The sequence below is a fragment of the Quercus robur genome, chromosome 7 (genome assembly GCF_932294415.1).
Source record: "Quercus robur chromosome 7, dhQueRobu3.1, whole genome shotgun sequence".
NCBI classification, from domain to species: Eukaryota; Viridiplantae; Streptophyta; class Magnoliopsida; order Fagales; family Fagaceae; genus Quercus; species Quercus robur.
The window spans coordinates 45,191,415-45,218,992 of NC_065540.1; the positions used below are offsets into that span (position 1 = coordinate 45,191,415).

Here is a 27,578-nt window from a genome sequence, read left to right on the forward strand (position 1 = left end):
GAAGCTCCAATATTAGTTCTTGTGTGATAGGATTTTAAATTTAAAACATTTACTCTCTGGTGATTGTTCATTCTCATCAAGTTAAGAAGCCAACAAGTTTCTTTTTAGCATAGGTAGAATTCCAGATCCCTTATACAATAATAAAAGGTTTTACTAATTGAGTTAATTGTTGGAATTTGCGTATCACTGACATTTTGATTTTGAGATTTTCAATTTGCATATGCTATGATAATAACACAAATAGTTCATCTTATGTTATGAAAAATACTTATAACTCTAGCCCTAACCAAAAAAAAAAACACTAGTCAAGCCAACAAGCTCCGTAATAATATTTTGTAGATATTCAATACATCAATGAAACATGCCTAAATATTACATTAGAGATAAATGACTCTTAACAATATTACATCAGAGATATTGCACTCTTTTATTTATTGTTTACGAGGTGATTACTTCTTATTTATTGTTAGTTAGCAAAAACTCTTACTTATTATAATAATAATTGTTATGCACCATAATAAGTTGCTCTTATTCCTTGATGCACTTAATAAAGCCCTCTTCTTAACTGAAATTGACTTGGAACTTAGGTTGTTTGTTTGGAGAAAAGAGCCCCCAGTGTTTCTCTAAATCTAGAGTCTTGTTGTTCTCATCAAACATGGCAAACACATAAGTTTCAATAGGCCTTCTGGGCTTCTTTGGTGTCCCTCCCTTCACATGTTGAACCAAATTAGTAATGTAAGTTCTTTCATTATCAAGTGATGTTGCTATTCCACCAGTTGAAGGCCAACCACTCTCTGATATAACAATCACCAACGATCCCCCGCCGGCCTTCTCTATAGCCGAGTAAACAGTGTCAAGAATGGCATCGAAAAGGTTGCGATAACTTAGTGGGGGATCATTCACAACAAGTGAGGGAGCTGTGAAAAGAGCATAGTCAAGACAAATGTCTTTGGTGTTACCAGTGTAACTAAAATATGGGTACAAGTTAACAAATAATGGGGACCCATTGTTCACTAAGAAGCGAATGACTAGATCAAGAATTGGCCTATAATCGACTCTGAATGAGCCTTTAGATGGAGGGAAAGAATCTGATGAAAGGACTCCAGTGTCAATGGCAGTGGAAACTTTGATTTTGTTCCCTAGTTCAACCCCAGAAATTGTGTTTTGAATGTTTTGCATGGCGGGGACAAGGAACTGTGCAAATGAATCTGAAGGCTTTACTTCGTTTCCAACTGCAATGTATTTGAATTTGACATTTCCAAAGTTTTTCACATTGTTTTGGACGCAAGCATTTGCATTGTTTTGGCTTGAAGCAATCTCTCAAAGCTTGTCATTTGGAAGGCCTAGCATGAGCTCAATATTAGAGCCTTCAAGGGCTCGGAGAGCAACTTGGTTTGGATCATAGAGCCTCATTCTTTGGATGTTGTTTTGTCTATAGAGAGCTACAACTTCTTTTGGTGGTGGTAGGTTGTTACCAAGCATTCCATAACAAACACCAACTTGGGCACTTGCATTAGATTAGATATTAAGTCAATGGTTTTACATACATAAATATGCTTATGCAATTTATCTCAGTTAGGGACTCAGGGCAGGAATGTTATAAATATATTGAAAGTGGAAGATTATTCATTGGGTTTGTAGGATGGCATAATATAATAATATATTAAAAGTGAAAGATTCGTCGGATAATAATAGTGAGTTTAGAGATATTACATGTAAGACTTACAAACTAACATGTTACCAATTATAAAAAAATAATAATTCAAATATTCTTTCATTAAGTTGCTAAAATCCACCAATCACATTAATATGTAAACTTATTGTAATAAAATATGGACTAGCTTGGCATTTTCTACAAGATATACTATATGACTAAGTAATCATGGAAATTTTCATTTGTTCAGCTAATTGTTGCCACTTGCCATAACCATGAATTGGCTATTTTGTCTTCTAATTTCCCAGTTGAATCCACAAGGAATAACTAGAATTCAACGGAAAGAAAGGAGAAAAATATTTTTGAAAAATTCTTATTCATGAAATTCTGACTTGAATTTTTGTTTATATATTATACGCCTATTTAAAGGCTTAAGAAAACTTATTTTTCAAGTAATATGATTATATTTTGACTAGCAAACCCTTAAAAACACCTAGAATCAAGAAAATAAAATCCTCGGTACTAAGATAGCGATAATTATATAAAAATTATAAAACTAACAAATGATAAACATTAAACCCCATATGTTGTCCTATATCACTTGGTAAAAAGTCCAAGTTCTGCACATGATTTTATTGGACTCCCCTCTCCCTTCTTTCTCATCCCATTATTTTGAGAGAGAGAGAGCCAAAACCAAACAAAACAAATGAAGAATGGTTCCCACCCCCCACCCCCCCCCCCCCCACCCCCCCAACACACACAGAGCTAAACACAACTTATGGGCTATTTCTTAATTTAAATGCTTAGAAGGCCAGTTGTGGCGCATTTAAGAGAAGTAATTCGGTGACTTCCTTTTATTAGGTGCCCACTCTAAAGACAACTATAGAGTAGCGCTTAATTAAATGCTATTATAACATTCCAGGCTACTTTTGGTGAGCATGCAACGTGAACGTGCTTCAATTCCAAAAATGGCATGACGACCAAGACAGATTTGTGGAGATTGGACTAAGGTTGGTTCAATCAAATTTAGCTCATAGGAATATCTATTGCATAGAGGGCAACTTTAACTGATGTAGGAGCCCTTTAACATTGGTGGTTTCTACTTTCTACTCCTATAGTTCCATGGATAGTACTATTTGGTGTCTTAGTAAGTGTACTGTTCCGTATATCCTCTCACAACAACATGGAACCCACATGTACATGTGGGTGCAAGAGGCCAGGCAGTACACTGTGGGTGTGTGACAATATCACAGCTCCTCAACCTTGGGTTAATTAAGACACAAAAGCATTTGATTTGGGCTATAAAAGACTTTAAAATCATGTATCAATGAGAGAGAGAGAGAGAGAGAGAGAGAGAGAGAGAGAGAGAGAGAGAGAGAGAGAGAGAGAGAGAGAGAGAGAGACCTGTTGTGCCTAGGGTAGCCATTAGCAGCCCAAGCACCAGCATTATTGTGGAGATGATGGAAGGGCTTTTACCAGCATGACCGAATTTAGCCGTTGAGAAAACTATATATGGAAGGAATAGGAAACAGAAAGCTAAGATAGCCAACTCTACCTTATACCATTGTTTAGCTACCCTTTTATAGAGTGAGAGATATAGATGGATGCTTGTACTACATATTTTTTTGAGTGATATCCACATTCTACATTTTTGTTGGCCGAGCACTCTACGTGAACCAAGTTGTACACGAACCAACTTGGATCATTCAAGGCACATCTAATTGCTCATTAATTTGTGGAAATATCTCCCCATGCCTTTGAATTGTCTTCAATTTTTCACTGTCCTACCGTGTTTGGTTTTATTTGAAACAACCAGTCTTATTGGTTGCCTTCCTACGGAAATTTAAATGTTTATGTGAAGGACGCATAGGGCTTTCCAATTGGATGGTATTTGAAATTGAATCATTTAATTTATGGTTCAAATTAAATATTATAAATCTAAAAGTATATTTAGTCTTATCGTATGAAAATTGTACACCGTTAAATAGAGATGATCTTGTTCCTATGTTTTTAAATCCATGCAACATTTAATGGATGGAATATGTCTTTCATTTCTACAATCAATCATTTTCCAATTTTATTTGTATCATGTGCAAAGTTTGGATCACTTGTAGTGCTATTAGATGTAAAAGAATGTTGCTTCTACAAGGACTCCTTGTTATCATGGGAGTACTCCCCTGGAAGTGAATAATTTTTCTTATCAAAGACCATTCGGCAATTGGCACACCTCCGACAATCTCAATAGCAACATTTAGGATCTAGGGTTTCCGCCCCTCAATTTAACAAAAGGATATATAGTAACACGTTTTTAGCAAATTTTATATATTTTGTATTACACTTTATTTGGTAAGAAAGAAAAGAGAGGGAGAGAACGAATAAAAACTACGTCAAGATTAAAAGTTTTTCTATTGTTTAAATGAGTAGAAAATAAGTGGGAAAGCAAAGAGAGTGGATGCTAATTTCCACCTGGTCCACTATAGTCATATGGGCCGAAAACCAAATAGTAATTAGATTTAATTAATATGTATTATGGAAAATTTTCACTGACCTTCCCTAAGGGTTTTTTTTTTTTTTTTACACTCACCTCTCTAATTTTTAATTAGACACTCGCCTCCCATAAATTACAAATTATTGACACTAACCTCCCTAGATGATTGAAATATATAATTTAAAAATCTTGAAATAAAAGAATTTTTTTTTTTTAAATTTCAAATTTCCTATTAGGGGGGTATACAAGTGGAGGGTAAAATAGAAAATTCAAGATTTTTAAATTCTTTTTTTTAGTTATACAAAATTATCTACAGCAACCAAGTGCATCACTTAGAGCTCGTCTAACTGGTCCATGGAAATTAAGTTATACAAAATTATCTATGGCAACCAAGTGCATCACTTAGAGCTCGTCTAACTGGTTGTTATTTTGTTGGACTTTGTCCTTCTTTTGGAAAATTTAGGCTTCTCTACATTACGTTGTGAGAATGTTTATTTATATAAATGATCTCTCACTATAGCATGTTGCCTTTCTACAAGGTCCTCATTGAGTAATAAAAGCTCTGATACAGTTGTGTGATAGTGAAAACTCTAATATGAAATATCATTTGTGCAAATAGTAGAAGCTCTAGTATCTCTTGTGCAATAAGACTCATAGATTGGAGCAAATAACAGAAAAGACAAATAAAGCACCAAGTACACAAAAATGCAAGAAATTATGTGGTTTAACAAGTAGCCTATCTCTATGGAAAGAGAAATCAAATCCACTAAATTCAATAATAATTACAACTCATGATCTCTCTTACTCTCATCTGGGTATTCTTTTAACTCCATAGAATGATCGATTATCAAAAAAAAAATCCATAGAATGATCAAATTGCTCTTCTTCTAAAATTAATTTTCTCCTAGGAGAATTCTTCTTCTAATAATCTTCTCTTCTACTCAAGGAATCCAAATCCCCAAGATTTACCTTAAACTTTAACAAAAGACACAAGACAAGATAAAATTCAAGCAAGATTACAATAGTAGCACAATAACTATCTCAAGAAACCCAAATCCCACAGTTTGCCTTAAACTTTCACTAATGACACAAGACAAGAAAACAATGATGCGGCACTCTCACATACACTAAAACTAAATAGGTGGCTTAGTATATATACATGATTACAGTGGCTGGAGTGCACGGTACATTGTTTGCCACCTGGTTTAAGAATTGGCTAATAGTAGTGTTGTTATGGGCAAGGTGCTTATAATGTAGTGACATTAAAGCCATTATAACAAATTCCTATTTGGACTTGGGTCCTGTTTGACTTTTCAACTTTTCATGGCATGAAAAAGAAGTTGACTTGATTACTTTTTTGAAGTTTCCTTTGTATAGAAAGAAAGTTTATTCCTTGTCAAAAATTAATGTATTCATTCTTCAAAAAAGTAATTAACATTTGTTTGTTAAGAGCCTTGTAGTTTAATTGATTGACATCTCCCGATGTTTTTAGTGGAGACATTTAGGGTTCAAATCCTCTTTCCCCGATTATAACTATCAAATTATACTATATAGTGCACAACAATTAGTGTAAGTAGTACTGTATTACAGTTTCAGCTATCACACAATAGGCTTCCAAGCTATACAAAAATGGGCTCTCTTCCTCTGTGAATTAGATTTTTTTCCTAGGAAATGAAAAATCCAACTACATATGAGGTGCAAATAACAAAGGATAAACATAATTAAAAAAAAAAAATCAAAGTAAACACATAAATCATGTAGTTTTCCTTATAAATTTTTTTTATGAAGATTAACTAAACGAATTTCAAGGATCATGGATATATATACTGAAAAATTCAATATTGATCCCAATAATCTAATTATCGCATTTTTTGCCACTTGTATCCTAATTAATCATTAACAATGACAATGATAAAACACCTACATGAATATCACCACAATCCAAAAGCAATAAAATAAAGCAAAATATGACACAAGAATTTTCATGATGAGTGGAAAACTTTTGTAGAACTTTTAAAAGAAAATCCACTTCGGATAACCAATCCCACATGAAGTTTCACTATAAGATAACGATTCTTACTACTAGCCTATACTTACAAAACTTTGCAAACTTAGAATTGATGTGTAACCAAGCAAATGACCCATTTGTCTCCAACGGCAGATTAGAATCTCCCCCATGAATGAACTCATTTGCACCAATCCAAAACTTCGGTATGATAGTGAACTCACTGACAAAGGTTAAGAATTTCTGTTCTTTGGATGGAAATCAGTTTAGGTTCACGATGTGAAAAGAATGGGAGAAGTATTTTCTCCATTTAGGCTCAGAGCAAGAAGGCTTCTTAGAATGCTCCTTGTACAACATCCTCTCTTTTGAAAGTCGTTCATCAAAGGGTATGTATTTATAGGTAGGTAAAAGTTTAGGTTAAATCAATTTGCAAAATTGGTAATCTCACTTGAGCAAAAGTTGAGCAAAGTCTCTGCCTAGTTTTTTTTTAAGTGAGTCCCGAGCTAGCTCGAGGGAACCATCTAAAACTTGAGATCTTCAGCAATTCCTAATTTTAAAATTGACCTAACTTATTTTGCAATGATTACAACCCTCATTAGCACCTATTTTGGCACATGAATTTTGCAGCACAACCTAAGTCCTAGTAATCTCCTCCTTTGACACTTCTCTAATAAGACATTACATATAACTTAATAAAACAAAACGCGACCCTAAAACCAAAATAACTAGGACTATTAATTTTGCAAGATTGACTGCCATGATGCCAAAGATTAGTGTGAAGTCATCAGGTACAAAGTTACCTTGCCTACATTTAAAAAGTGAAAGTTATTGGTGGTTTCCCAGAATAATTCTGCTGGAGCACTAAATTTAATCAGATCCTTACTCATGACGATGATCTTCTTTCATCGTGATAGCATCGAGGAAATATCCAAAACCTGCTGCGCAAATCTTGGCCTCAACTTCTGAACAAGCCCTAGACCACCATGAAGAGGAATGGCACAAGGACCGTTGATTCTTGCAAGTCTGGGCTTACTACAACAAAGACAGAGTGAGTTACGTATGAGATTCCAATATAGTGCATGCTCTATCACATGCAGATCATGATCATGCAACTGATGCAAGCATGTCATTCCATCAATGACATCAGACCAAAACATGACTCATGGAGTCAATTTGAAATAATTTCAAATCATGCCAAGACTTGTACACATATCTCATGCAACCAGGTATATGTTATGCCTCAATCTCGATTGTAAAGTATTGCACTTAATGACACCAACTACATTGCAAGATTTATCATTTGGAAAAGGTTACGTGTCTTCATTAAGTCACATTATCAAAAATTTTAAGGTTTCTTTCAAACTTCATGGAATACCGTGTTTCATCAAAGTCATGTGCAAGTGTAATGAGCATTCTTCGTCACCAAAAAGTCCAACATTGCCAAGAATGATCTTTGACTTTAAAATAATATTTTATTTCATGAAAAGAAACAAACTTTTCAGAAGAATTCATGTATAAATTCTCAAAGAACAACGATTTTCTATCTTTGTGGCATTTTATCAAGCATGTGAAATGCAACCAAGACTAACAAGATTTTCAAATGCGTTCAACCAAGTAGTGCAAAGTAAATCCTCCGTGCAAATTTATCGAAATATAATCAAGACCCATCAAGAACAAGTCACATACATCAAGAAATCATTGCAAACCTATGACAACACAAGAAAAACAAGCAAGAACTTCCAGCAACATCATTGCGGAAACTCCATAAGGTAAAAATCTAGAATTTTTCTCAAGAAACAAAAGCAAAAGAAAAGAAAATTGACTAAAAGATTTACGACTTTGGGTTCACCTTCTTTCTTGATGGATGGAGTGTGGGGTTGAGTTTATGAAGAGGAAGAAATTGTGTTTGAAAATTTGGGGGGAGAGGAGAGGTGAGTGGGTTTCTTTTAAAGAAATATATATTTTTAAAGATAAAATTGACAATTCAATTTTTGTTGGTTAAAATGCAAATTGTATCACTAAGTTTGAATGAAATTTATTTATCTTCTAACTTTACTTTCGTTAAATTAAGTTATCTAAATTTCAAATTTATTAAATTCAGGTTTCTAATCCAATTTTGCTAACAAAATTGTGATTAAGTATGCAATTAACTAATGAAAAAAAAAATCTCACATAAAAAATCTATAAAATACTTTTATTAATTTTATAGATTTTTTTCATGTGAGAAAAATAAAATTTCAATGGAAATTTTTAAAAAAAATAAAATTGGGTGAAATGCTTATATTGAATAAATTTAAAATTTAGAAGACTCAATTAAACAAAAATAAAATTAGATGACTTAAATAAAATTTATTAATACTCATAGGGTTCCACTTTTATATATATAAAAGTGGAACCCTCTTTTATTAATACTCATAGGGTTCCCCTTCCCTTCAAAAATCACTTCCAAAAACATAAAATCAAAACCTTCAATTCAATTTAATCTAGTCATATTTTTCAAAGGACTAGTCAATATGAAATTAGGATTCCTTGTAATCATTTATAAACCCATAATTCATCTAATAAACATCCAACGTGGGATTCAACACACATGCACAATACAAACTCAAATAAACAAATCCAATCAAGTTCATTTTAAAAAAAATAAATAAAACATGTGTTCTTATGACAAACCATGTGAAAACATTTTCTACCATAGAAGAGAAGCACCCTGATTTCTTTGTGGCCATTTTAAAGTTTTCCATAATGGATTTGAGGCTATAGACTATGCAGGATGCCATAGAATTTTCCAAACAGATTAAGAAACAAAGGCCTTGGTCTTAATATGTAAAACTATGAATCTGACAGAACCCTCTTTTTTTTTTTCTTTTCTTTTTTTCTCGTTAAAGTGATAGAACTTTAATTCATGTATAATTTTGAATATATAAAATAAATGCGGTATTGTACCAAATTAATATGCAAAGATGCAAAAGAGATTATCATATTCTGATAAGAACAAAATTTATAAAGACTATTTTCACATCTTGGATATATACATAAACTTGATTCCCTGCCACGAAAAGGGATTACAAGTAATTCTTATTTATAGCTATAATGCACATAAAAGCTATCCTTTTTCCGAAGTGAACTAGCTAGTTCTATTCTTAACTAAACTTAATTTGGAATTTAGGCTGTTTGTTTGGATAAAAGAGCCCTAAGTTTTTCTCATAATCAGGAGTCTTCAGATTCTCATTAAACATGGCAAACATGTAAGTTTCTATAGGCATGTTAGGTCTCTTTGGAGTCCCTCCCTTGACATGCCTAATCAAATTCGAGTTGTAAGTGCTTGCATATTCAAAACTTGTTGCCAGTCCCCCTTCAGAGGACCAACCAGTCTCGGATACAACAATTTTCAAAGACCCCCCATTTGGCCTTCTCTAATGCTGAGTAAAAGGCATAAAAAATGTTTCGGTATCCATGTTCGCCACCTTGCACTTCAACTGAAGGAGTAGTTAAAAGAGCATACTCAAGATGAATGTTTTGAACATTGCCAATGTAGCTAAAGTATGGATGCATGTTAACGAGTAATGGGTACTTATGCTTCACTAAGAAGCCTATGATGGGATCAAGAAGTGATCGGCACTTAGACGTGAAGGAGCCTATTGATGGAGGGTAGGACTCTATAAGGGCAACTTGATAATTGGGAGTGGAGACTTTAATATTCTTATATCCAAGGTTAGCATTATAAATTACAGTTGGGGTAATTACACTAAACCCATCTGTGGTTTGGGTGAAAATTACTTTGTCTACCCTTGGTTTGAAAAGTATCACTTAACCCATCTGTGGTATGTTCCATTCGTTTTTCGTAACCCACCTCTGTTAAAATCAGGAGTAAATAGATATTTTTGCTCAAATTTTACGTCGCTCTCTTCCCAAAACAAAAAATAGAGCAAAAATACAAGAGAAACAAGATCAAAAAGTGGTATTTGTCTCTTTTTCCATTCACACAAATTTTGAACATAAAGAACATACCCAAAAAAAAATTAAACACAAATACACAGGTTCCACGAGGGCTCAGATAAAGCCTCAAACAATACACAACCTATGCTTTAAAAAATTAGAAATATACATTCATTCGGATATATACCTGCTCTCTAACATCATCACTAGGAGAACCCAGTAACTTAACAAAGATCGAAACTGCTCCATGGTCAATCACCACCTTCGTGTTCTCCGAAGTTCCTGATGCAATGTTTGTAAGTACCCAAGCAGCCTCAAACTACATAACAAACCCAGAAAATAATATATAAAAAAATGAGCAAGCAAAAACAACAAAAGAAGATACATCTCCTCCACACAAATTGCAAACAAACCCATCTCCCAAAAACATGACATTCTTCTTTGCCAACGGAAATTCTTATCACAAACCTCTTCCTACTACCGTTCTCTGGCGCTGCGTTCACTGCCTCCTGCACCGTCTTATAAGACCCACTTCCGTCCTTACTCATCGTCACGTCCGCCTTCAAGTCCATCGAAACCCCACCTTTAAACCCATCACTGCCACCGGACTTTTTCACCGCCACTGGAGAGGAGTTGGGTTTGGAGGGAGTTTGGATTGGGATAAGGAGCTCACACATTGGTTAGGGAAGTGAGTGGCTTACAGACTTGTTGGATCGAAGTAGTGGTGGGTGTGGTGTTGGAGGAAGAATGGTCAGGGGGGTGGTGAGAGGCGGAGGAGAGAGAGAGAGAGGAGGGAAATGAAGAAGAGACTAGTGGTCATGGTCATATGAGAAGTAGTAATTAATTAAGGTTGATGATATGTAAGAAAGTGAATATGGGTTTTCTGTGATGAATGATTGTCATGGTGAATGTTTGTAGTGTGTGTATATATAGATCATATGGGTGATGTTGGATCGATATGGAATTGGGGTATATAAGAAAGTGAATATGGGTTTTCTGTGATGAATGATTGTCATGGTGAATGATTTTTTTTGGGTATGTTTTTGATGTTCAAAATTTGTGTGAATGGAGAGAGAGACAAATACCACTTTTTGATCTTATTTCTCTTACATTTTTGTTCTATTTTTTGTTTTGGGAGGAGAGAGACATCAAATATGAGCAAAAATACCTATTTACCCCTAATTTTAACAGAGGTGGGTTACGGAAAACAAATGGAACATACCACAGGTGGGTTAAGTGATACTTTTCAAACCACGGGTAAGTAAAGTGGTTTTCACCCAAACCACAGGTGGGTTATGTATAATTATCCCATTACAGTTTGAATGTTTTCCATGGCTGAGAAAAGAAATTGTGCATATGGACTATTGGGCTCTATTTCGTTGCCAACTGCAATGTATCTGAAATTGACATCTCCATAGTTTTGTACATTGTTTTGGATCCATGTGTTTGCATAATCTTGTCTTGAAGCAATGCTTTGATGCTCTTCATTAGGGACACCGAGCATGAGCTCAATATTGGTGCCTCTAAGGGCTTGGAAAGGACCATAGTTTTGGCCATAGAGTCGCAATCTTCCGATGTTGTATTGTTTGTACATATTTATAACTTCTCCTTGGGACAGTAAGTTGTTGCCAAGCATTCTATAGCAAACACCTATCTTGGCGGCTGATTAAAATAGAACATGTCAAATTTTGTGTCTTGACCATATTTCCATCATATGCTCACAAAGTACATAATAAATCTACAGTCAATAACTACCTGATTCATATAATGTTGAAATTTAAGTTTATTTATCATAGCATATCAAATTATTAATTCAAAATCAAATCATTTGTTGGATTGTCGGTGACAATAGCAAGCCTCGATATAGCCAAGACGTTTGCAAAAATTGCAAAATAGTTTGTTGGATTGTCGGCGACAATTATTGTAACAAGAAAAAGACATTTCCTTGTTCTTCATTTAGAAGCAAAATATGAAAAAATGAACTACAAAAATAAAATCTACGTGAAAAACTGGATAAGGAGCACCAGAGACGATGATTAAGAGACGTCGGAGATTCAATGGCAAATGACTGCACGGTAGCTGTGATAGTAGAAGCGACTATGAGTTTGGAGTAACACCAAAGAGAGATAAGATTGCTAAGAAAAGGTCAGAGCAATGACTCTAATACCATGTTAGAAATACTGAATGAATTGTATTGTATTTCACAAGTAATAAAATATACATGAGTTCCTTTATATAGGAGGTAAAGTGTGCTATACAAGTAAAATAAGGTGGGCCTACGGCCCATAGCCTTTTACAAGTTAACAGTCATATATACACTTATGGTTAAATCTACATGTATAGTTAGACTTTAACCCTATGTTTGGATTGTGGGAGATGAGGGGAGAGTAGAAGAGAGGAAAATGGAAGATGACTAGAATACAATAAATTTTTGTATATTCAACACTTTCCTCTCTCCCCCCATCTTTCTCCGTTTCAAACATAGTGTAAAAGTATCATACTACCCTATAGCTTTTTATGAGATCATTTTTACCAAATTTATAATGCAGACTCAATTATACCAAATTTATAATTGGAGAGACATTTAATATATATTACCCATGCATTTGTCATTATCATGCTAAACAAACATCAAGATGACTAAAAATTATTTTCTCTATAAGTTTATATAATATTCAAAATCATGGTTTTATTATACTTTATAAACAAACTAAAAACATGACTAGAAGTGGATATTAATTTTTTTTTTTTTACTAAGGTAACATCTAGCATACAATACACAAGAATAGAGTCCATGTTACCAATTTCTTGGTTTTCTAAGATTATCTCTCATGTCATACATGTTAAATGTTCCAATAATGTTGCATACACAAATAATTTCACAATTTTTTTTTACAACTTTTGAGGTGATAGGTTATGAATAGTATAATTTCAAATAGAAACATAATTGGCATTACTTTATTGTATATTAATCATTACTTGTCACTTAAGCTATTGTGAAATTTTTTGTGATCTCCACTTATCAAAATTGTTCAAGCAATACATGGAATATATATGTATGGTTTATGAGAATTTATAAAGTGATCTTATAGAGGTTTTACTTTGTAAAGGTCTAGGGACAACTTTTGCCACGACTCTTGAGTGGTTGACTGTAATAGTGGAGAAAAGGTGGTGGATTTATTACCACTAATAGTCGACCACACATCAAGTTGTGGCAAATGGTGTGATTCCAGAAGAATTATTTACTTTGACTAGTTTTGATTTGGGAGCTTAATGTATAATGTGCAAAAGGAGTGAGAGAGAGGGAGAGAGAAAGAGGGACCTATTATGTCTAGGCTAGCCATCCACATTACAAACATTAGCATTAAGGACATCGTTGAAGGGCTGTTCCAGTTGAATAAGACTTATCCATTGACAAAAACATAGAAGAGAAATGTAGACTAAGAGCTTGGATTGAAAGCAATTATTCTTCCAACACTATTTTTATAGAGAGAGATGCTTGTGCTCGAGATTGAGATTTTTGAGTAACTATAGCTAATCAAGCACTCCATGGAAATGGATTGTTTAATAGTTATATGCCACCGCAATTTAACCCATCAAGCACTCCATGGAAATTAAGTAACACTAAATTATCTACGGCAACCTAGTGCATCACTTAAAACTCGTCTAACTGGTTGTTATTTTGGACTTTGTCTTTCCTCTAGAAAATGTTAGGCTTTTCTACCTTGCGATTTGAGAATGTTTACATATTAAAATGACCTATCTCATCATAACCGGTTGCCTTTCTACGAGGTCATTATGGGTAACAGTAGCTCTAATATTAGTTCTTGTGTGATAATTCTTGGTGATTGTTCATTCTTATCAAGTCAAGAAGCCAACAAGTTTCTTTTTAGCATAGGTAGAATTCCAAATCCCTTATACAATAATAAAATATTTTACTAATTGAGTTAATTGTTGGAATTCGTGTATCACTAACATTTTGATTTTGAAATTTTCAATTTGCATATGTTATGATAATAACTAACGTACACAAATAGTTCATCTTATGTTATGAAAAATACTAATTAACTCCAGCCCCCAACTAGGAAAAAAAAAAAAAAAACACTAGTCAATCCAACAAGCTCTGAAATAATATTTTGTAGATATTCAATACATCAATGAAACATACCTAAACATTACATTAGAGATAAATGATTCTTAATAATATTACATCAGAGATATTGCACTCATATTTATTGTTTACGAGGTTATTACTTCTTATTTATTGTGAGTTAGCAAAAACTCTTATTATAATAATAATTGTTATGCACCATAATAAGTGGCTCTTATTCCTTGATGCACTTAATAAAGCCATCTTCTTAACTGAAATTGACTTGGAACTTAGGCTGTTTGTTTGGAGAAAAGAGCCCCCAATGTTTCTCAAAATCTGGAATCTTGTTGTTCTCATCAAACATGGCAAACACATAACTTTCAATAGGCCTTCCAGGCTTCTTTGGTGTCCCTCCCTTCACGTGTTGAACCAAATTGGTAATGTAAGTTCTTTCGTTATCAAGTGATGTTGCTACTCCACCATCTGAAGGCCAACCACTCTCTGATATAACAATCACCAATGATCCCCCGTTGGCCTTCTCTAAAGCCGAGTAAACAGTGTCAAGAAGGGCGTCGAAAAGGTTGCGATAATTTAGTGGGGGATCACTCATTACAGGTGAAGGAGCTGTGAAAAGAGCATAGTCAAGATGAATGTCTTTGGTGTTACCAGTGTAACTAAAATATGGGTACAAGTTAACAAGTAATGGGGACCCATTGTTCACTAAGAAGCGAATGACAGGATCAAGAATTGGCCTATAATCGGCTCTGAATGAGCCTTTTGATGGGGGGAAAGAATCTTGTGAAAGGACTCCAGTGTCAATGGCAGTGGAAACTTTGATTTGGTTCAGTCCAGCCCTAGAAATTGCGTTTTGAATGTTTTGCATGGCGGGGACAAGGAACTATGCAAATGAATCCGAAGGCTTTACTTCGTTTCCAACTGCAATGTATTTGAATCTGATATTTCCAAAGTTTTTAACATTGTTTTGGACCCAAGCATTTGCATTGTTTTGGCTTGAAGCAATCTCTTGAAGCTTGTCATTTGGAAGGCCTAGCATGAGCTCAATATTGGAGCCTCCAAGGGCTCGGAGAGCATCTTGGTTTGGATCATAGAGCCTCATTCTTTGGATGTTGTTTTGTCTATAGAGAGCTACAACTTCTGTTGGTGGTGGTAGGTTGTTACCAAGCATTCCATAACAAACACCAACTTGGGCACCTGCATTAGATTAGACAATAAGTCAATGGTTCTACATACATAAATATGCTTATGCAATTTATCTCAATCAAGGACTCAGGACAGGAATGTTATAAATATATTGAAAGTGGAAGATTCTTTGGATTTGTAGGCTCGCATAATATAATAATATATTAAAAGTGAAAGATTCATTGGATAATAATAGTAATGTTAGAGATATTACACGTAAGTCTTACAAACTAATGTGTTACCAATTATAAAAAAAAAAAAAAAATTCAAATATTCTTTCATTAAGTTGTTAAAATCCATCAATCACATTAATGTGAAATTTATAATAATAAAAATAAGGACTAGCATATCATTTTCTGCAAGATATACTATATGATTAAGTAATCATGGAAATTTTCAATTGTTCAGCTAATTGTTGCCACTTGCCACAACCATGAATTGACTATTTTGTCTTCTAACTTCCCAGTTGAATCCACAATGAATAACTAGAATTCAACGGAAAGTAAGGAGAAAAATATTTTTGAAATTCTTATTCATGAAATTCTGACCCGAATTTTTGTTTACATATTATACGCCTATTTAAAGGCTTAAGAAAACTTATTTTTCAAGTAATATGATTATATTTTGACTAGCAAACCCTTAAAAACACCTAGAATCAAGAAAATAAAATCATCTGTTCTAAGATAGCAATAATTATATAAAAATTAAAAAACTAACAAATGATAAACATTAAACCCCATATGTTGTCCTATATCACTTGGTAAAATATCCTAGTTCTACACATGATTTGATTGGACTCCCCTCTCCCTTATTTCTCATCCCATTATTTTGAGAAAGAGAGCCAAAACCAAACAAAACAAATGAAGAAAGGTCCTACCTCCACCTCCCCCCCCCCCCCCCCCACCACCACACACACAACTAAATACAACTAATGGAGTAGTTCTTAATTTAAATGCTTAGAAGGCTAGTTGTGGCTCATTTAAGAGAAGTAATTTGGTGACTTCCTTTTATTAGGTGCCCATACTAAATACAACTATAGAGTGACACTTAATTAAATGTTGTTATTACATTCTAGGCAACTTTTGGTGAGCATGCAACGTGAATCAATTCCAAAAATGGCATGACGACCAAGACAGATTTGTGGAGACTAAGGTTGGTTCAATCAAGCTTAGCTCAAAGGAAAATCTATTGCCTAGAAGGCAACATTAATTGATTTAGGAGCCCTTTAACATTGGTGGTTTCTACCTTCTACTCCTATAGTTCCAGGGATAGTACTATTTGGTGTCTTAATAAGTGCACTGTTCCGTACATCCTCTCACAACAACATGGAGCCCACATGTGGGTGCAAGAGGCCAGGCAGTACACTGAGGGTGTGTGACAATATCATAGCTCCTCAACCTTGGATTAATTAAGACAAAAGCATTTGATTTGGGCTGAAAAAAACTTTCAAGACATGTATCAATGAGAGAGAGAGAGACCTATTGTGCCTAGGGTAGCCATTAGCAGCCCAAGCACCAGCATTATTGTGGAGATGATGGAAGGGCTTTTACCAGCATGACCGGATTTAGCCATTGAGAAAACTATATATGGAAGGAATAGGAAACAAAAAGCTAAGATTGCCAACTATGCCTTATACTATTGTTTAGCTGCCCTTTTATAGAGTAAGAGATATAGGTGGATGCTTGTACTATATATTTTTTTGGAGTGACTATATCCGGCCACATTCTACATTTTTGTTGGTCAAGCACTCAACGTGAACCAAGTTGTAGACGAACCAACTTGCATCATTCAAGGCACATCTAACTACTCATTAATTTGTGGAAATTTCTCCCCATGCCTTTGAATTGTCTTCAATTTTTCAATGTCCCACCGTGTTTGGTTTTATTTGAAACAACCAGTCTTATTGGTTGCCTTCCTACGGAAATTTACATGTTTATGTGAAGGATGCATAGTACTTTCCAATTTGATGATATTTGAAATTGATTTATTTAATTTTATGGTTCAGATTAAATATTATAAATCAAAAGGTATATCTATTATGGTGTGAAAATTCTACACTATTAAATTCAAGAAATAAAATCTTAAGCGTGAAATATATTATCTCTTTTTACATGAAAGTATATCAAATAAATAGGGATGATCTTGTTCCTACGTTTTACATCAATGTAACATTTAATGGAGGATTGTGTCTTTCATTTCTACAATTTTATTTGTATCAAGTGCAAAGTTTGGATCACTTGTAGTGCTATTAGATGTGAAAGAACGTTGTTTCTACATAAACTCATTGTTATCAAGGGAGTACTTCTCCCATAGAAGTGAATAATTGACCATTTGTCAATTGGCACACCTCCAACATTCCTAACAGCGACATTTAGGATCTAGGTTCCCACCCCTTGCCCAACTTAATTTAACAAAAGAATAGGGTAGATATTCCTTCAAGAATGAAGACAAATATAAAGTTTATATATTTAATTTTAGAGATAGTATTGGATTTCATTAATTAACTTGGCCATACTCCATAAAACTAGTATTAATTTTAATTTTGAATTTGAATTTGTTAGACTCTTCAACTTCTGCTCTTGGGAGAGTAAAAATTTGTACAATCTTAACTACGGTAGATAGAATTCAAATTTAAGAGAATGCGCAACATTCAATGAGGAAATAAAAGTTGTTGTGGATTTTTTTTTTGTTCCTAGCATTATTTTTTTTTTCCAAAAAAAACTTAATTTTTATTGATTAAATTTTTTGGGACAATTTTTTTTTCTAAGCGAAAAGGCCTTAATAGATAGAGGGAACCTTCTTCCATTTGGGGCTTAGGCAATTGCCTCAGTCTCCTCTGAGCCAACCTTGCCATTATTATACTTTTTGTAAGAACATGAGTTGAATAGTTGTGATTAACATACGTCCCTCTCTTCCTTGAGCTAAGGATGTATATAAGTTTATTTATGGCGAAAATCACATTTTGGTCCCTACATTTTTAGACGATTCTCATTTTGGTCCCTAAATTTTATTTTTACCGCTTTTAGTCCCTATTTAGAAAAACGCCATCCATTTTAGTCCTTTCCGTTAATGCCCTAACGGCAAAATCCTAGGTGGCAAACGAAAGTATTAAAATAATAATAATAATTTTTATTTTATAATTAAAAAATAACACATCAGCATCTAAATTAAAAAAATTAATTTATTAATTTTAACTAAATTAAAAAATTAAAAACAAAAACAAGAACACAAACAACGAAATTAAAACACAAAAATTAAATTTAAGAACACAAAATTAAAAACCAAAATCACAAACCCAGAAAATAAGAACACAAAATTAAACTTCAAATCCACATCAGATTAAACATGAAAACATGAAAACATCAAATTTAAAACCCAAACATCTGTGGTGATCTTCGTCACCTCCTCTGACGCCGCACCGTTGAGAACCTAAACAAGGCAAGAGCAGAAGCCTCGGTTGATTTCGAAATCGCTGTCGGCGAAAAACCTGGGCTGCGATTTCGAAATCGCTGCCCAGTTCGGCCTAGAGCCAAACCTGGGCTGTGCAGCCCATGACTCGATTCAAGTCAACCTTGGTAGATAGGTCCAGCTCCGGCAACAGAATCGCGTAGTGAAGCAAGCGCTTGACACGATCGATTGGTTCTGGGAGAGACTGGAACTCGGAGATGAGGTGGTTGAGCTTGGAGGACACGTGGGTTTTTGTCAGTGACTGCTACGGAGGGAACGTCACCACCGAGCATGTGAATGGCTTTTTCTTAGGACCGAGTAGCGGAGATTGTGGTGTACGTAGATTTCTGGGTTTGTGGTGTATCTGGGTTTCTGGGTTTGTGGTCTATGTTGATCTAGGTTTGTGGGTTTGTGATGTCTGTTGTATTTCGATGTTGTATTCCGATATGGGTTTGTGGGGTTTTGGGTTTATGGCGTTTCTGGTGGCTGAAATTCAATCCGGGTTAGCCTATGAGATGACCCATTGATGGCTTCGTCTTCTTGATGGCTTGGAGAAGAAATGGAATTAAACCTTCCATGATTTCTTCTTCTTGATGGCTGGGTTTCAATTTCTTGTTCAACTTTTTTGGGTTTTAAATTTTGTTTTCATGTTTAATCTGATGTGGATAAGTTTAATTGTGTTCTTATTTTCTGGGTTTGTGATTTTGGTTTTTAATTTTGTGTTCTTAAATTTAAATTTTGTATTTAAATTTTGTTGTTTGTGTTCTTGTTTTTGTTTTTAATTTTGTTTTTAATTTTTTTTATTTAATTAAAATTAATAAATTAATTTTTTTAATTTAGATATTGACTTGGTATTTTTTAATGTCAAAATAAAATTTTTATTATTATTTTAATACGTCTGTTTGCCACCTAGGATTTTACCGTTAGGGCACTAACGGAAAGGACTAAAATGGATGTCGTTTTTCTAATTAGGGACTAAAAGTGGTAAAAATAAAATCTAAGGATCAAAATGAGAATCGTCTGAAAATGTAGGGACCAAAATGTGATTTTCGCCTTTATTTATTTACCAGTTAATTTTTTATTTTTTATTTTTTATTTTTTTTTTTTATTTTTTTTTTTTTTTTGAGAAATCACCAGTTGATTTAAAGGAAGGATTTTTAAGGTGCTTGTCCCAAGGTTGTATGGTGGATTTAATGCAGAAGGAGTGGTGGCAGGTTAGAGCATTAAATGTCAATTTGACGGGTAGACTTTTCTCCGACGCTTATATCAAGTTTGATTGGATTTTTGGGTACCCGGCTCTTAAAGTCCTTAATTGTATAATGGTTAAAATTTAATTTAGTTCCTTGACTTTTTCAATTGTACAAGTAGTTATATAATGGTGTAAATTTAATTTAGTTTCTTAACTTTTACTTCAATTGTACAATTAGTTATATAAAGGTTAAAATATGATTTAGTTCCTTAACTATTACTTCAATTGTTAAATTACTCTCTAAGGTTTAATTTTTGTCAATTTAGTCTCTAAGTTTGTTGTTTCGTTGATTTCATTAACTTAATTTGGTGGCTGCAAAGGATCATTGAAAAGTTTGGGAGGAAAATTGGGGATGAGCTGTCCAATGTTGCTCCACAAACTCTTCCCTATGGTGGTATTTGGCAAGTGGGATTGGAGAAATCTGACAAAGAATATTTTGGTTTTGTGATGGTTAGCAACTTAGCAGGATTTTGTTGAATACAATTCTATTTGTTGTGAGTACTTTTTAGTCTTCATATATGAAGGAAATTCAAATTTCCATATTCTTGTATTTGATAAGACTGCCATTGAAATTCAATATCTAGTGACCAAGAATTGTAAATTGGAAATGAGTCAATATGATCATTTTGTCCAAATTTGTAATTAGTAGATGATATCATTTAAACATTTTTTTTTAAAATTAAAAATCTAGTTGAAAGCATTTATGAGATTCGTCATTTAATAGATCTTATTGTTTGATAAGTACTACTTAAAAAATTATATTTAAACAACTTAATTTACTAACAGATTTGCATAGATCATAGGACTGGGTTCTGTTGGCTCATTTTGACAAAGTATGGGATTAAAATTGGCAAAAATTAAACTAGAAGGGCTCATTTGTCATTTGACAATTGAAGTAAAAATCAATAGACTAAATTTTAGTCATTTTGTAACAATAAAAATATCTTCTCCCTTTTTGTTTTTGGTAAAAAAATGCATTGAAACAAATATACACTTCTAAAAATTTGAATAAAATCATGGAAAAGTAGAAGTGAAATGACCATAAAGGGTGTGAAAATTATTTGATGCATCATTGCACTAGGTTAGCTTATTTTCTTAAAGGTGAGTCAAAAATTAACTTTAAACAATAATATAAGTTGTTATTTGATGAAACATTTTTGTCTCACCTTTAAGCAAATAAATTGGAGTAGTGTATTTGACTAACTTATTTGTGGTCAATTTATTTTCTTAAAATGTGAGATAAAAAGCGACTTTATATAACAAGTTACTTTATTTTTTATTTAAAAATTTTTGTCACATATTTAAGCAAATAAACTAATTGCACACAAAATCCTATACCATTGATTTGAATCCTTAATGTTTCCGTTAAAAACACCAAAAATTGCTAACCAGTTGAATTACATACTCTTGGCCCAAAGTTGAAAATCTTGTTAAATACAATGTACAAGTATTTCCATGAGGCATTTCAATGTGCACAAACTATATAATTAAAAAACAAAGACGTGAATATGTGCTACAGAATTGAAGGAGGTGGCTAAGGAGTGGAGACCAACTCTGATGGGACTAGACTCTAGACCTGCCAAATTTTCTAATTGACATTTCAGAACAAATGATGCTAATACTGACAAGTGACAATCACCAAAGAGAATGCTAGTGACCCAAAATATTAGAAAAAGAGGTCCTTATCTTATCTGTAAGGCAAAATGCCAAATCCTAGCTTCAGAAATGAACAAAGGTGTGATTTAAAGAGCATTTGGAAGTTAGTAATCCTTAATGTACTGTATTGTGGAAAATCGAGATTTCAATAGTTGTTTGTGTCGAAACAACATGACCTCTTTCCTTAGAGGCGTGCGATATTGCTGATTTTATCAAGATTAGTAGACCATGACTTGGAACTTCTGGCTGCTGGACTCGGTGTGCTCAATAGGTCAATAGGTGACAACCGCAAATTCATGCGGTGACTAGGGGAAGGGAGCCACCTCAAAAACTTATGGGACTAATTCTGTTATCATATTCTAGCCTCTTCCTAAATATGAACGTGTATATTCAAAGATATTTTGGACAAAATTTGATTACAAATTTGGTTGTAACCAATAATTATAACTCTCAATATAAAAATTAACATGACTACATATTTTGAATATCTTACCGTTGGATTGCATAATATTTATGTTCTTAACATGCATGCCAAATTCTGTATCAATCAAATATTATTTATTATTCGATTTATAAACTTCTTTTTTATGCATAATTTTAGACTATAAAAATTTGAAATTTAAACATTTGATTAATGAAATAATTATTGATCTTTATTCTTTTGGAAATTTTATAAGTATAAAAGATATAAGAAGAATGTGTAATCCAATTAATGGTAGATTTATCAAAATTCGTATCTAATAAAAAGATATTGAATAAAGTTGTAGTTATTGACAATTTTGTTCTTTTCTTATTTTGTGATAATGGGAGAGAAAAAGAGAGAAAAAAAAGATAATATGGTTTATGTGGTTTGGCCATGTGGGCTACATCCACTGGACAAGTGCTCAAAACACTAGATTTTCTTATTTACTTTTCTTGATAATATTTTACAATGAAATCTATATTTGCATATTTGTAATGGAGATTATGTACAAAATTCAATGATATAATTCAAATTTAAATTGTATATTGAGTGCTTCAAAACCACAATTTTCAACAATCAATTTCCTGATTTATTAGCTAATCCCACATTTTTTTACTAGAATTAACATCTTGATTTGGTCTCCAATAACATTGAAAGCAAATTATACTTTTCTAATATACTTATATATTCTAACATCCCCTAAGACTTAACTTGAGGTTTCACCAAAACTTGAGTTTGGAAGGAAAGTTTTCAATTTACAAAAATCTTTAATGTTCATTGTTTACTTGTATTGGTTAGGAGTGTTAGGGACATCAATTTTCAATCCTAGGCAAGGTGCAAGTCTTCCCTTATACCTAAGATCTACTAAGTAAAGTAAATAGGTTAGGAGTGTTAGGGAAATCAATGTGCAATCCTAAAGCAAAGAGCAAGTCTTCACTTATACATAAGATCTACTAAGTAAACACTAGATTCGGGACTCGATACAAAACCAGACATAACACAAAACACTCATACAATCCAATTCAATTCAATCTAATCCATTTGAATCCACACAATTTAAAGAGTCATAATATTCCCCACTTAAATTTCTAATTGGTTAGAAGTGTTAGGGACATCTATGTGCAGTCCTATAGGCAAGGAGCAATTCTTCACTTACACATAAGATCTACTAAGTAAACACTAGATTTGGGACTCAATACACAACCAAACATAACACAAGATACGCATACAATCCAATTCAATTCAATACAATTAATTTGAATCTACACAATTTAAAGAATCATTTTATTTCCCACTTAAATTTCTAACACCCTCGTTAAAGTCCCCGTTGTGCTGCAATACCCTTGAGCCACATGATGTACTAGGTTTGTTTTGATTCTATTTGTAATGATATGAAGAAAGGGTAGCATATTTGTGTCTATACCCCAAAAGGACTTGTCAAGTTACATTTAGGGCTCCTCGTAATCACTTAGATGCTCAAGATCTACCTAGTAAATATCCGATGTGGGACATAGCTTAAGCTATCCATAGGTCAATCGGAGTGGTCAACTTGGCAATCAAGCTAGTCTCAATGGTTTTGGAATCACGCAAATTGTAACCAACCTCAAGCATATGGATCGATCATCAACTGCCACAACTTGAGAGTTACAATGACCAAATTGATTGAAAAGAAGTTAGATTTGGTGGCATTGACACATAGTGATGTAGGTATCATATCCAGTGGAGACTCACAAGATTGGGTAGAGATCTCATCAAATTTGCAAACCATGTTGGCACACGATGAAGAACAAAAACTCTTGGTGAAGGGAGAAGGAGTTATCATATTGGTCAGAGTCAGATTTCAAATCAAGAAACCTGTCACTCAACCTGAGATCATCAGGTTTTCTTGGTACACACCCATCATTGACCGATCCAATGATTAAACTTGATGGCCTTTGGTTCGGATTCCTCTCGGTTAGATGGTTTTGTTAGGTTTGGGTCTGGGTTGGACAATCTTAAACTCAACACATACGTGCACATCTCACTTATACAAAAATAAAACACAATTAAAAAAAAAAAAGAGTTATCGAACTTTTACCTTTTGCCAACCTAAAATTGGATGTCCAACTACAGATAAAGCTTTGCAAGTTCTCAGAGATCATAATTTCTCATTTATGTTAGAAGGATTTTGAACTTCTCATGTTCCTTTGTACAATACGACCATGTTTGAACAATAAATCTAGGATCAAAATACACAAAAATTTTTACACAACTTCCAGATTTATCTATCAACTCACATAAAAGGTTTATCAAAAGAATTTTTTTTTTTTTTTTTGTGACTTTAGAACGGCTCATATTGAAATCTTTGAAATCTTGAATTACTATTTATGGCTAGCTATTCTTGCCGCATACTAGCGAAATGCATTTTCTACAAATGGAACATATTTATGATCAAAGAACTACAGTCATACGTTGCTTTGGTATACTTTAGAGAAATTTGTTTCTTAATTGAAATGATGGAAAGTGCCTTTTTAGTATGATAATCCCACACAAAAAATAAATAAATAAAAAGAAGTGCCTCACGTCCGAATGGAAATTTCTTCGTAAGTTCTTGACAGTACTCTCCTTCCTAAGGTAAGTTACTAAAGTTCCATAGTTGGGTGAGTTATAAGTTTGCCTAAGGTAGTCTCCAGAGCATAATATTTTCTTTATTAGTTGCACAATGTTCTAACCCTCTTTTACAATTTTCCTTGGTAAGTTCGAGTCGAAAACGTTAAGCACTCAGGATCTCCATCTTTCAGGTCATAGGATATGATTATTTTTTGTTAAATTTCAGCAAGCAATGTTTTTTGTCGTTGTGGATAACATGTAGGGGAAAGTGTGTCCATTAATGTTGTGTTGTGCAATAATGTACAAATATAAGACAAAATATGTGTGTGAATATTGAAACCCATCTATTATAGGAAATTCACTTCCTAGATGATCTCCCTTTGTACTTTGTAGTCAGGAAATAATATAGAGTAATATTTAGTCCAAGATTATTTGCCTTCTTTATTTATGATCATAATAAAAAGGAAGAACAAGAAGCTTTCTTATTCCATGCATAAAGTGCTCATGATATGCAATCTTTAGTTGAAATTAACTTGGAACTTAAGCTGCTTGTTTGGTAGAAAAAGCCCCCAGTGTTTCTCAAACTCTGGATTTTTCTGATTCTCATCAAACATGGCAAACACATAAGTTTCTATAGGCCTTCCAGGCTTCTTTGGAGTCCCTCCCTTCACATGTTGAATCAAATTGTTGATGTAAGTTCTTTCATTATCAAGTGTTGTCGCTGTCCCTCCAGCTGAAGGCCAACCAGTCTCCGATATAACAATCACCAAAGACCCCCCACCGGCCCTCTCTAAAGCAGTGTAAACAGCATCGAGAATGGCATCGAAAAGGTTGCGATAACTGAGTGGGGGATCGCTCACTACAGTTGAAGGAGCAGTGAAAAGAGCATAGTCAAGGCGGATGCCATTGGGGTTATCCTTGTAACTAAGATAAGGGTACAAGTTAACAAGTAATGGGGACTTGTTGTTCACTAAGAAGCTGATGATAGGATCAAGAAATGGTCGGAATTCGGGCTTGAGGGAGCCATTTGATGGAGGGTAGGATACTTTTAGGATTCCAGTGTCGACGGCAGTGGAAACTTTGATTTGGTTGCCAAGGCCAGCAGTGGAAATTGCATTTTGTATGTTTCTCAAGGCAGGGAGAACAAACCTTGCATTTGGACCTAAGGGGTCTACTTCATTTCCAACTGCAATGTATTTGAATTTGACATTGCCATAGTTTTTCACATTGTTTTGGACCCATGTGTTTGCATTGGCTTGGTTGGAAGCAATGTTTCCAAGCTGGTCATTGGGGACACCAAGGGTGAGCTCAATATTGGTGCCTCTGAGGGCTTGTAGAGCAGCTTGGTTTGGATCATAGAGTCTCATTCTTTGGATGTTATATTGGTTGTAAAGCGCTACCACTTCTCCTTGTGGTGGTAGGTTGCCAAGCATTCCATAACAAACACCTATTTGGGCACCTGCAATACATCATACAAGAAGTCAGTAATTGTGCACATTTTCTTTCTGAACGAATCTTTTTGAGGATGTTGTATTAGTCAAATTAGGAATAAAAAACTATGAAGGTATGGAATTAAGATCCTTTAGAGTTTTTATAGTAACTCTACTACAAAGTTCCTAAAATGACAGCCAAATCTAATCCATTCATTTCAAAATGAATTCATAAGATATTTAGGAACACCGTAGTGGAGTTACGTAAGAAACTTTTAACGATCCTAATCCAAGGGCCTAGGAAAAGGATCATGATCCCACAAATGCTAAGATGGGGTAAAGGGAGATTTTAGGACACACATATGGTGCAAATTGAGAGAGAGACCTGTTCTGTCTAAGCTAGCCATCAGCATGGCAAATAGTAGTGGCGCTATAGAAATCATGGAAGGGCTTATAGTACTAGCAGAATGGGATTTAGCCATTGAGCAAAACTGATGAGAAGAGGAAGAACAAGCTAAGCATAACAAGCATGTCTCCAGGACTACTAATACTTTGCCCTTTTATAGGGGGGAAATGCAAGTGCTTGAGACTTTTTTAGTGGCTATTCACTCCACATTTTAGCTGGTCAAGCACGCCTTGGAAGTTGCAGCACTTAAAGCACATCTACCTCCTTATTATCTTAAGGCTTTGCTCAGCACCTTTGAAAAGTCTAAGAGTTCGCCTTGTCCATCTACCTTCTTAGCATTTACTTCAACGACAATGGTTTTCTAAAATAGCAGTTCTAGTACCCGTTCCATCACCCTCCCTTTTAAATAATAATAATAATAATAATAAATCAATAGTTATAATGGGGGAGAATTATCTGTTTTAAATACTAAAATATGATAATTGAGTTATAAGACTTTTTGCTGATATGTCCCATTATTTATCTATTATTCCATTTTTCGGGGTTAAATTTTAACCATTCTGAGTGAAAAGTCTACCATAAAAAAATAAAAAAAAAATAAAACCAGTTATAATTTTTGCCTCTTTGAACCTGTTAAAATTAAAGGTGAAATAGAAAATTGATGTAGAAACTAGAAGCAACAAGAGATAAAGAGAGAGAAAGAATTACATGGTTAGGCTTGGCTGCTACATCCATACCTCTAAAGGCTATATGGCTATATCTTGTATTCACTTGATTGATAACACATTACAAGAGAACCCATATTTATAATGGGATTCACATAATTTGAAAATGGGTCGATTACTAATTTATTACATGGATATTCTGATTTTTAATTTCATTTCAATGTAATTGATCGCTCTAATATCTTGATTTACTCTAAAAAATCAACTCCTTGATTTTGTCTTCAATTTGTGAATAGC

At 33.9% G+C, this 27,578-nt stretch overlaps 1 protein-coding gene, 1 long non-coding RNA gene and 3 pseudogenes across 2 annotated transcripts; all 5 read right to left on the bottom strand.

The window, feature by feature from the left end:
* Positions 1 to 430: 430 nt before the first annotated feature.
* On the bottom strand, positions 431 to 1,503 carry LOC126693642 (glucan endo-1,3-beta-glucosidase, basic isoform-like; annotated as a pseudogene).
* A 4,627-nt stretch (positions 1,504 to 6,130) lies between these two features.
* Positions 6,131 to 8,135, bottom strand: LOC126693648 (uncharacterized). Its single transcript, XR_007645449.1, has 2 exons — positions 7,997 to 8,135; positions 6,131 to 7,179 (listed from the first exon to the last, which is right to left on the bottom strand). It is a non-coding gene; the product is annotated as an uncharacterized LOC126693648 (long non-coding RNA).
* A 1,155-nt stretch (positions 8,136 to 9,290) lies between these two features.
* Positions 9,291 to 11,680, bottom strand: LOC126691494 (glucan endo-1,3-beta-glucosidase, basic isoform-like; annotated as a pseudogene).
* A 2,514-nt stretch (positions 11,681 to 14,194) lies between these two features.
* LOC126693639 (glucan endo-1,3-beta-glucosidase, basic isoform-like) lies at positions 14,195 to 16,987 on the bottom strand (annotated as a pseudogene).
* An 8,209-nt stretch (positions 16,988 to 25,196) lies between these two features.
* LOC126693637 (glucan endo-1,3-beta-glucosidase, basic isoform-like) lies at positions 25,197 to 26,831 on the bottom strand. The gene is made up of 2 exons (XM_050389696.1): positions 26,596 to 26,831; positions 25,197 to 26,239 (listed from the first exon to the last, which is right to left on the bottom strand). The coding sequence occupies exons 1-2, from the start codon at positions 26,690 to 26,692 to the stop codon at positions 25,299 to 25,301; spliced, it is 1,038 nt and encodes a 345-aa protein (XP_050245653.1). The 5' UTR covers positions 26,693 to 26,831; the 3' UTR covers positions 25,197 to 25,298.
* Between the last annotated feature and the right edge of the window lie 747 nt (positions 26,832 to 27,578).

Bases quoted from the DNA above. Each gene is read 5' to 3' on its own strand.
- LOC126693637 (XM_050389696.1), bottom strand. From the start codon at position 26,692: ATGGCTAAATCCCATTCTGCTAGTACTATAAGCCCTTCCATGATTTCT. The intron at 26,240-26,595 runs GTCTCTCTCTCA...GATGTATTGCAG, and splicing joins GGCTAGCTTAGACAGAACAG to GTGCCCAAATAGGTGTTTGT.